The sequence below is a fragment of the Halichoeres trimaculatus genome, unplaced genomic scaffold (genome assembly GCF_033239565.1).
Source record: "Halichoeres trimaculatus isolate MK-OKI-2021-1 unplaced genomic scaffold, fHalTri1.1 fHalTri1_scaffold_14, whole genome shotgun sequence".
In the NCBI taxonomy this organism is placed as follows: domain Eukaryota; kingdom Metazoa; phylum Chordata; class Actinopteri; order Labriformes; family Labridae; genus Halichoeres; species Halichoeres trimaculatus.
Genome location: NW_027437192.1, coordinates 34,111,524 through 34,122,742, shown reverse-complemented (window position 1 = coordinate 34,122,742; position 11,219 = coordinate 34,111,524). Strand labels below are relative to the sequence as shown.

The 11,219-nt window shown below is 40.6% G+C and overlaps 1 protein-coding gene across 1 annotated transcript; it reads left to right on the top strand.

The window, feature by feature from the left end:
• Window positions 1–1,325: 1,325 nt before the first annotated feature.
• e2f3 (E2F transcription factor 3) lies at window positions 1,326–10,038 on the top strand. Its single transcript, XM_074687368.1, has 6 exons — window positions 1,326–1,422; window positions 1,731–1,836; window positions 4,323–4,567; window positions 6,348–6,481; window positions 9,145–9,257; window positions 9,442–10,038. Exons 1-6 carry the CDS (start codon window positions 1,418–1,420, stop codon window positions 9,619–9,621), a joined length of 783 nt encoding a protein of 260 aa, XP_074543469.1. The 5' UTR covers window positions 1,326–1,417; the 3' UTR covers window positions 9,622–10,038.
• The last annotated feature ends 1,181 nt before the right edge of the window (window positions 10,039–11,219 follow it).

Sequence of the window (11,219 nt, the reverse complement as noted above, 5' to 3'; positions counted from 1 at the left end):
GGATTATGGAGTGAGGGGTTACGTAGCATTTGTTATCCAACACAAAGTACATTGAAACCATGTTAGTAAAAGGGGGATGGACATTTTTAGGGTAATCGTCAGTAAAGACAAACAAACACATGCAGTAAGAGGGAAATGAACAGAAACAGTACAGATGCATATAAAAAATAACTACTGTGAGTTTATACTGACACAGTAAAGAAGTGGCATACATAGATCCAGAATACAAGATCAGAAATAGCGATCAGTGATGGATGTTCACTGTATATGGAGGAGCACTTCACTCAGCTGTGTAATGAATAGAAGAAGTAAGACCACCAAAAGCAATAATATGTTCAGACTGTAGTTAATCACTGATGAGAGTTTAACACACATCAGAAAGCAGGACACGTGATTGTGTTTTTTTAGGATTCAGCAGTTATATCTCAAATTAAGATATTTGTCATGTTAATGCGGCTACCAGCTCACATGGGGACAAAATAAATGATCCTGCAGACAGATTTAACACAGAGTTAAAATAACAGTACTGTGCATTAAAGCTGAAATTCAGATCAAACATAAGATGAAGGGAAATGGAAAAAGAGGAGAAAACAAGAAGGAGGTTTTACAGGATCCACAGAAAACTGGTCAAATGAGGGGTGCCATGAGATCCAGGAGAGAAGAAACAAGAACTTCAAGACTATTCTCAGGCACGTAGTGTTAAACAGCACGGCATTCAGGATAGGAACATATCCTACAAGTTTGGTGTGTGTGTGTGTGTGTGTGTGTGTGTGTGTGTGTGTGTGTGTGTGTGTGTGCGCAGTACAGAGGAAGAAAACAGGATCATTCACTATCTGCAGTCTGAGAAAAACATGTCATATTCTACAGATTTTATCTTTTACCACCAAAAGTCAAACCTATCTGACTTTGGTCTCATCATCTCGAAGGGAGTGGTAACCATGAAACAATATAATAATTAAATAAATAGTTAGATAGGTTAATCCGCTTTTGCACATTTTAAATAATTATTGATACCTTTAACTAAATATTTAATTATTTAAACATCGTTTATTTCATTGTTTATTTGAATATTTACAATAATAAACAAACATTTACACATTTAACTACTTATAATTATTTATTTATAACCATTGATAATTATCTATTAATCTATTATTTATCTATTCATTCATTCATTTCATTTTGGGACTTTTAGTCCTCCATACTCACTCTTTTTACCTTTACATATATTAACTTTCAGTGGGTAGCAGTAGCAGTAACCAGGGCGGTTTCCAGTTCCCGGTTCGCACTCCGTACCAGCAGGCGGCGGTAAAGCATAATCTTACCGTTGTTTGCCAACGGCAAGATTAAGAGAAGAACTTCAGCTGAGTTTAAACCGAGCTCGGCGGTACCCTGAAATTCTGCCATCGAGTGTGATATGAGGTACTAAAGAATCCATGGTCAAGAGCCGTGTAAGTACATGTCTGGTGAGCAGGGAGGCAGGTCTGGGTCAGCGCGTTGTTTCAGCTGAGGGACATACCTGCTAACATTAGAGAGAGCTGTGGGGAGTAACTCACAAGCTAGAGTTTCATTAACCGAGACTGGCTCCGTTCAGAATACACACTGTGTTTAAAGGGATGGTGCATTTCTATATTCAGAGCTGTGGTATCTCTGATTAAGATGCACTCAGAGCCAGGGTAGTCAACTGGCTGCAAACTTAAAGTCCGTTATGTTCTCTGTTTTCTCCTCAGGCTTGTAGAGGGGCTCAGAGCTGAAAGCAGGACTTACAGCGGGATGGCAACAAGCTCACCAACGTCAAGAAGCTCATGGCCTCTCTACCCCAACCCGGAAGAAGGAGTAAGTTTCTTACCAGTGGATACATGCTGTAGTTATAGACGGTATCAAACTGTTAATTCATGTGCAGTTCACACAGTTTGTTCATCCTATGAACATGTCGTGCCCAACACATTTATCAGACCAGAGTTAGAGTTAAACAGAGGAGACCGGGTATGTTTGTAACACTTTTTTGCTTCAGTATCTCCAACTCACTGAATTTTTGGGTCAGAGTTCTCAAATTTGACTTCTAAGTATCCGCATGTGTTTCTTACTACGGATGGCACTAACTCAAACCTCAGCAAAAGTATCACAGACTTCACCTGAAGATGTCAAATACATGGTGGTCCTTTGTTACAACTTACACCACTACCGGGTAGGTTGTAACACATGCTAGGGGAAGTTGTAACAGTTAGACTAAAAAAGCAGAAACAGATGTCACGCCCCTCAAAAAGAGGTTTATTGAAATAGATAGGAAATTTCTCTTTCCTTTTGCTAAGTAAAAAGGAAAAAGAAGAAAACAAACTGTTATACAGTGTTTTTGTTTAAATCATAACTGAATATTGATGAACAAATGATACACCGATTCAAAAAAGAATCCTGACCTTTTTTATTTGAAATGGCTGTGGTTTACTGCCCCTCAGACCATCCAAAAGGTGTCACCCGCTGTACAACATCTGGGGTTACGGGTGTCACCCAAAAACTAGTCAGCCAATGAGGACACATTCCTCACAAAGCCCACCTGCTTAAAAGGTTTGTGTCAGAAACCATAATCAAAAAGTCGGGCAGCGCAAACAAGAAAGCTGTCATTGAGAACAAAGGTCTGATCATTGAGGAAAAAGACAGAACTGTAAATTAAAGGACTGATGATAAGAAAAGCAAAAAGTTTATTATTTACACAATTACACAAATACTTTGATTGCAACTAAGACATTTTTTACTTGAGTTAGATTAAACCTCTCAATTTTTTTGTGTTTGCAATTTATTTTTTTTTTCTTGTTTTTTTTTTAACACATATCTAATTCCATAGCAATTCTCATTCCATACATTCATCATGGTAAACACCTAGATTTAGGTTTTTATTTCAACTGTAGTTTCAGTGCAACACACATTGAAGCCCATTTAGACCTATCTCATTACTATGCATTTCCTTTTTTTCCCACTGGTGGAAACAAGCTTCCATAAATAAACTTCATGATGCTGGAGGGTTTTCTTGTTTCTCTGACGGGTGGTCTGAATGATTGTTAAACACTTTATAAACACACAAAAGTGAGGTTTCAGTACACAGATTAGAAGTTCAAAGTTTGGTACATTTTCCATAGGTTTAGGGAAAAACCCTACTTTTGATCATTTCCTTTCATTATGAACTTGAGGTTTTCAGCTGTAGTACTTACTCTTACTTTCTTCTTTTTTTTACCATTATTAATGAAAAAAGAGACAAAAATGTAATTAAAAAAATAATAAAATGAATTGAGAAAGGTCTGTGAGGGACATTAAAAACTTTCAGAGCCAAAGAGCACAAATTCAGACGTCCGTTTGTTGCATAAGGAACAAATATTAGCACTAAAATGAGCACATATACAGGACTATCAGCTGATTTGCTGTAACCAGACTTTGGCAGTATGCCTTTATAACGGGTCTGCTAGCTGAGACTGGTTTACTTTTGTTTACAGAGCTGAAAGGGGCTTGATATAGGTAAACACACACACACACACACTGACCACAGACAAGCACTGATTGAGCTCCCAGCCTATGGACTAAACTGTGTGTTCTTTGAGATGATTTATTGAAAAAGTCTCACTGAAGTCAGTGTTTTAGAACTAGACGTGAGCAGCTGTGTTTGCTCCTGTTTTTGCTCCTGTTTTTGGTAGGTGTGGGGGGGATCCTGTTTAGGTTGATGAGGGCTGGAATTCACAGACATTTGATGAGACGATCAATGAACAAAATCCACAATCAGAAACTTTATCGTGGCAGATTGTGGGATGTTTGCTGATCAGTTTTATTTTCCATTCCAGAAATATCTCTGCTCACATAACTGAACATATTTTTACATGATCATTTCATTCAAAAACTCCATTAATCAAAAAGTCAGCTTTGAGAAACAAACTGACCTCCAGGTTAAACCTCAAAGAAATCTCTTGGGCGGACTTCAAAACAAGGCAACAGGGTGTAAGTAGTGAGGATGCAGATAAGTGAAATAAACCCCTCTGTGTTCGTGTAATCTTTCCTCTTCCATATTTTAAACTGAACTACTGAAATAAACAGACTTCCCATCATAGTCTCCTGAGATGCACCTGTTGGTTTTTGTAAAGTCAAGCCGTTTGAACTTGAGATCACGCTGAGCATTGGGCCCATAATGACCCCAGTTTAATATGATATGAGATTTATGATTGAAAACACATCTTTTTTCAGTGGTGTGTGAATGCTGACAGAGGCCATGGATCAGGTGAACTAAGAAAAGAAATGAATCTTATTAAAGCCATTTATTTCCAGCCTTCCTTTTTTTCCAGTTTCTTTCAGTCCTTCCTGATTCTGAGGCCCCTGAACCTCTGTGTGGAAAGTCCAGATACGACACTTCACTGGTGCATTTGACAAGAAGGTTTGCAGAGCTGCTGAGACAGTCCATGGATGGAGTACTGGATCTCAATCTGGTGGCTCAGGAGCTGAATGCTCCAAAGAGACGAGTCTACGACATCACCAATGTCCTTGAAGGAATTCAACTCATCAAGAAAACCAAAAACCATATCCAGTGGTTGTAAGTATGAGTGGATGCTGATGATCTAGTGGGGAACCTGTCTGCTACATTAATGCACACCTAGTGCCAGGGGACAGGGCTGTGTTGCTGATTATCAGTTCTCCAGAATTCACAAGTTATTTAAGAACATGAAATGTGTTAGCTGCCAGAGCTCCAGATAACAGCAGCATGCTTTTCTGGGAATCTAGAGCAGTGGAGAATTTTTTTGGCTGTTTTGTTCAAACCATGGCTTCATCCCATCATCCACTATATCAGTGAAAACGTCCTGCTGCTCACCTTCAAAGCCCTCCATAATCTCACCTCTCTGTGCCTCACTGATCTCCTCACTAACAAACCCAGCCTCACTCTCGGTGTTCACAAAGTTAAACTCTAGGTCCAGCTCTTTTTTTTTTTTTTTTTTACTATTTTTATCAGTAATATCATTCCTTCTTTATCCAATGGCTATTACTATGTGCTAATGATACAGTATTTGTACTGTATTAATGTCTCCACTCAGCTTGCCATGGAAAACCTGCAGGGTTTTTTTAATGTACTCCAAGTAGTACTTTGAGAAATTAAACTGGTTTTAAATGCACAGCAAACCAAATGTGTGTTGCTTTCCAGGGCTACAGCTAATAGTGATAAAAACCTCCAGATCCATCAAAGGTCTTAAAAGGCATTGAATTCATGGATCTAAAAACAAGGCCTTAGATGGCCTTTAAAGTGATACTCCGGGATGGAACAAGTTGGGTCCTATCACAAGGTTTAGGGCAGAAATTACCCCTACAGCAGTGTTTTTGTGCAGCAGAAGCCCAGAGCGCACGCACCAAACACCCCCTCTCTGCTCGTCTGCCAGTTTCCTCTGCACTCTTTACTTGACCAAAAACACAAATAAACGGACTCCCACCGAAAAAATCTGATATGGGTCTGCATTCACGCTTTATTTATAGAATTTTCAGTGTTACTTTCACACAAAAACACCGCTAAATAAGGCACTAGTTCTCATGGTGTCGTAAAACGGCGCTACCTCCGCTGCAGAGCCACAGCTGGCTACGAGGCGCTCGCCGCTTAGTGTATCAGTCCGTGGCGTTCCAGATATAAACAAACACAGGTAGTCTGCCAGGACAAAGAGACACGATGAGACCTAGAGCCTTATTTAGCGTTTTTTTTGTGTCACTCATGGACTATGGTGATGATATGGTGATGTCATTTATAGACATAGACCTGCCCTTCACTAAAACCCTTGGAGGCTGTCTTCAGGTTCCTCATGCCAGCACTGACCTGGGAAAACTGCTTTTAGCTTCAGTGCTGCAAGTTCCTCAAACATTTTGCAACATGACCTTAAGTACTTTTGTCCCTTACGGACATTTTACAGATATTATTTTGAACCTCCCATTATCACAGGGTAACTGTGTTATTTGATTTTAATTGTTGACTACCATGGCAGTTATTCTGGCCTCGAATTATTTAACTTCACACATTTCATATTTTTTTAATTGTTTTTACACACTCCAGTAGTAGCCATAGCAAATCTTTTAACTCTTGCTGTTTGTGAATTTGTGTGTACCCTCAGCATCATTGTAAATGAGAGTCACCCCTCAGTGATTTCTCTAAAAAAATTAAATACAGGTTGATGATGGTGATGATGATGAGATCTTCAACCTCCCTCAGCCTCAACACCCCTCCAGCCCATTTGACCACAGGGGGTCAAAGTGTTGTCTTTAACACTCAGTCTTGAGAGTTGATTCCCTCAGTAATGAATGTCATGATGCTAACCTGTCTTCCTCTTTGTGCTTCTCAGGGGCGGTGAAGACAGTCCAGACAAACATTCAGAGCTAAAGGCTCTCAGCGAGGAAGAGCAGAAGCTGGATCGGCTGTTAACAAGCTGTACATGGCAGCTCCACCAGCTGTGTAGGAACCTCCAAAGTCAAAGATATCCCTATCTGATGATAAGTTAGCTCAAAGAGATGTGCCCCAAGGTTAGACTTAGGTGGGTAAGTGTAAAATGATGGCTTTGTCTGTATTACACAAACCTTTTATCTAAATGCAGTGCTGTGCACAGGAGGGGGAGGGGGTAGTCGCCCTGCATTGTGGTCCACTTGTTGAAAACCGCGCCAAAGTGCCCTCTGAGTCTAAACAAAGATGCTTAAGTAACCTTTCAAGGGGACAAATTGTGCTAAGGTGGTCTCTGTGCATTGGTTCCTTTTTATGTTCACCCCCGCTGGTTAAAGTGGCTGTGAGGAGTTTCTGAGTGATCTTGAAAAAGTCTCCCTCCTAGATCTATGCCTGATCCTAATCTACACTTTAAAATGAGATTATCAGCACCAATATTGCTGGTTACAGGTAATTTTGAATTGCTATTTCTTAGCTTCCAGGTCTGGCCAACAAGGACTGGATTGATTTACAACATATCTAGGTCTCTATGACATGAAATGATTTCTATGATTAATTTTGTAGTGATGGTGGACACTGGAGCCTAACTGCCTATCGGCGCTACATATAGCCAGCTGCTACAACGTTTGCTTGATGTCATGTTTCAAACCGTAGCACTACGTAACTGTACTGATAAATACCAGCGCGTTGTGTCCAGAAAAAAGTTGTCTTGAACAAAGAAAATTTGCTTAGATCTGATCTCCATTCAATTCCAAAACAAACACACGCCTCACTAAAAGTAATTTACGACAGTGTGTGGAGACTCCAGGCCAAAAGGTTGCGAGGTAGTCCAATTAAAACAGATCCTCCTCATAGCATCTTTCAATGAAAATGAAAAAACACTATGAATTACCTGCTGAAGCCAGTCTCTTTCTCAGAGTCCTTAGTTCAGCAAATAATATAATATATCAGTAAATATCTGTGTGTGAATGTGACAGCGCCTCAGTATGATGAGTCCTGGTGTCAGAGTGTGCGGATAGGACAGTCAAAGTGCTTTGTCATGTCGTCAATAACAATTTACTTAGGGAGGACGTTCTGACTTGGACTTTGCTGAAAGTTTTGATGACAGTTAATGTAAATTGTAAGTTATATCATAAACCCCGTTTCCACCAAGCGGTTCAGTTCAGTTTGTCTTGGCATGGCACGCATTTTACAGCGTTTCCACCGACTGATCCCGGTACAGACCCCCAAATAACCAAGACAAGCTGTCCCACTTTTTGGCACCCTTCTGTATGGGTGCCAGACTAAACTGATTAGATCTCGGAAGGTGGAGCTACAACACTGTAGACCATTGATTGGTCAAAAGAATGGTCACTTCCTGTGCGACAGCAGCTGTTTTTCTCCTGGCAACACACAGTCTTCTCTGAAACAAAGCTTGATCGTTCTTTGTAACAGAGAGCCACACGCCAATGACCAGGGGATGAAGTGCTGGATGTCTTCATCGTTGCCCTTTGTTAACAGTATCGCGATTTTCTTCTTATTCGAAGGGTACACTGTGTGGTGCTGCTATGGCGTCATGCTGCTGTTAAACAGATGCGGCTTTTGGTGTTTCATTTCCTCATTTATTGAGTCCGCAACGAGTTTTGGCATAGCCTTGTTTAGCCGTCTATCATTTAAAAAAAAAGTCAATAGTTTATCAGGCACAGTGGGTGTTACCAACCTTTTTCCCTGGCATGTTCTTTTGTCAACAATCATGTGGATGAAGGTGTAGCATACTGCACAGAGAATAAAAAATCCACCAGGAGTTGATCATCAGACCTCACATAGATGTAATAGTATTTCCAGACAGAAAACCTGAGTTTTGTATAATATCAGAGATGCTGAGAATTTAAGTAAGGCCACTGTACGCAGAGCGGTCAGAAAAGTGTACCTCACCATGAAATGGCTTTTACCAGTCTTACCAGTCATCTTCTTTCTGTTGGCTGAGTAGAAGTCTGTGTTAGTTTAAATGGGCTTAGTCATTTAACAGAATATGATATCGATGAGGAAGCCATTTATGTGTCTGACAACGGCATTATTTTTTGGGATAAAACCACTGCACAGTTAAACAGCCACTTAATACTTACTCTACAATGTAAAGCATGTTAAAAATGAGGTTCAAAATTTTTATATATTTAATCCTTAGCTGCTGCCAAGTGCGTTCAACCCCACAGGACTGCACCTAAGTTAAATAAATGAAACTGATTAATATGCAACATTTCAAGCAGATTTTCCCTTTAATGTTATTGTGGTTGCAAAGGACTACATGTATAATTATCCATTGACCCAAGCAGCAATGTTTACCCATGCCGTCTCTATGGTAGCTGTGTTGCTTCTTTTTTTTTCTAAAAACATGCTCCAACTCATATATGAGCGCATTGAAAATTTCTAGTTGAATTGGGGTGAATAACGCGTCCCATCTCCTCTCTGTTGCCATGGTGTATCATTGAATCTGGGCTGCATTGGTGATGGCTTTTTTATGGTTGGGCTGCACACACTAACTCCGGGTGAAAATACTCCGAGTTGATTAAACAGACTCAAATCAGCTTTTCTGAAACCAAAAACTCCAAGTTTTCTATCTCAAAGTAGATCAACTCACAGTTCAGAATTAGACTCAGAGTTTACTGAAACTGCTTTGTGAAACAGACCCAGGTGAAATGTATACTCCTTAACCCTGATCATCACATTCGCCTACCTGACTCTGGAGGACATCCGAAGAGTACCCAGTTTGGACGAGCAGACTGTGATTGTGATCAAAGCCCCGGCAGAGACCAGGCTGGAGGTGCCACACCCAGAAGAGGTACCCCCACACACATTGCACACTTACTTACGGTGTTTCTGTGAAGGAACTTCCAGACCTGATGTGCTTGTATTTGTTTTGTAGCACTGGTTGGATGATGTCTCACACCTCCTGATGACTGTTTCCTGTAGGTGTGTTATGATGTGATGTGTGTAACTTGTATGTTTGCCACTCATGTTTCCAGAGCCATCAGGTCCACCTCAGCAGCACCCAGGGGCCAATCGAGGTTTTCCTCTGCTCAGATGACACCCTGCCAGTTGAGGTCTCAGGTGGAGGTGTAGTAGGTGGTGTGGACTCAGACCTGTCTGTCAAGGAGAATAGCTCTGCCCCCCTCTGGCCTTATTCCTCTTCTGTCCAGGAGTAGAGCAGAGGTGTTCAGCTATAAGCTCCTTTGTTCCTCCATCAGTGTGTTTTACAGGCCTCAGACAACACACAGCTCCTCATCAAGGTTTCTACTGGTCCGGGACAGCTGAAGAAGAAGCTGCTGAGTCACTGGACCTGACTCTTTCTGTCTCTATTGTCATTCTGACATCCACGGCTGGACTGGACAAACACCCTGGATGTCACCTTACTGAAAACAGTTGTCTCTGATTGAACAAAATAAATGTAAATATCCTGTCCTGCTTGTTTTTCATTTCCTCTGTTTAAATGTTGTGTATCTGGAGAGGACAACAGATTCAGCCTACGCTGGTCTCACTGTGTTTAACAGATGGATGTGAGTTAAGTCTGTGGCAGATGGAGCCACCGGTGTCTGACCTGTCTATAAACTGTGAATAAACTGTGGGGGGCGCAGCACCTGCATCCAAATAATTTGTAGCACTTTGTCGCACTACGACTTTCCCTTCCGTCCAAATTCTTGCTTGTGTTATACGTCACTTTTAAAAAAAAGTCTTAGAATATCTGATGTCCAATAATTTGAATTTAAGGCTTTAAAATGCCATAAAATGTCTTAAATACTGTTTTAAAAGGTCTTAAAAATGCATTAGTTACTTTTTTTGAAAGCAAATGCATAAACTTCAGTCTTTAGAATGTTTCAATTTTTGAGGACTACAAAATAGAGCCTGAGTACCTTTGCAGCCCAGTCAGACTTTATCCAGCACAACCAGCTTACGTGCCCCGCCTTGTGTTACAGCCTACACGCTATGGTTACAGCACAGATACTTTGCAAGTAGTTCCATACCTCCAGTTTTCCTTCATGTCCTCTGTACTTTTCGCAGGTATAAATGTAAAATGGGTTTAAATTGTATTTATTATGGGCTTAAAAAGTCTTAAATTTGACATGTTGGAACACGCAGTGACCCTGTTTGAGCTGGTCCAATGACTCTCCCCCCTCCAAATGGAAAAAAAAACAACTACTGGTTTTTGCTACTTTAACAAAACAACCTCACTTCCTGTTGACATCTCACCATGTTGCCTTTTTTAGTCTTCAGGAATATGTGTACAGAAACTCATCCGTCCAGGTTAAACTGCTGGGTCAGGGGTCTGCGACCTGTGACTCCTCTGCACTGGCTCCCGTAGCTTTAAAAAATATTATTGAAATGAACAATCTTTATTTTCTGATGGTGATAGTGAATATGTGTGGCTGAAACGAGCTTTCTCCACAGGCCTTAGGGATAGGGTTCAGAGCTCAGACCCGCTGCTCCCCGACAGAGGTGGCTGATGGAGGTATGAGGACCTGCTCTGGTTCTCCAGATTCTCCTCTTTGTACATCAGGTAGGACTGCCACCATCTAACCACCGAATGTTTCTTTATTGCTCAGATCTAATACTTTCACATGGATAAGAGCACATTATCAAGACGAACAGTAATAACTCCAGTCAGAGTCAAGTGTTTTTATTCTGATATTTATGCATTATTAACTGACTGAAACAGAAATAATGTAAAAATAAAAATAATACTAAAACTAATCAAAACAAAAACACACCCACAAACAACACCGTTAGACAAATGAAGGAAGAACGT

Excerpts from the sequence above, each read along its gene's own strand:
- e2f3 (XM_074687368.1), top strand. Across the intron at positions 1,837-4,322 it reads ACCCCAACCCGGAAGAAGGA|TTTCTTTCAGTCCTTCCTGA; the intron begins GTAAGTTTCTTA and ends CTTTTTTTCCAG. Across the intron at positions 9,258-9,441 it reads AGGTGCCACACCCAGAAGAG|AGCCATCAGGTCCACCTCAG; the intron begins GTACCCCCACAC and ends TCATGTTTCCAG.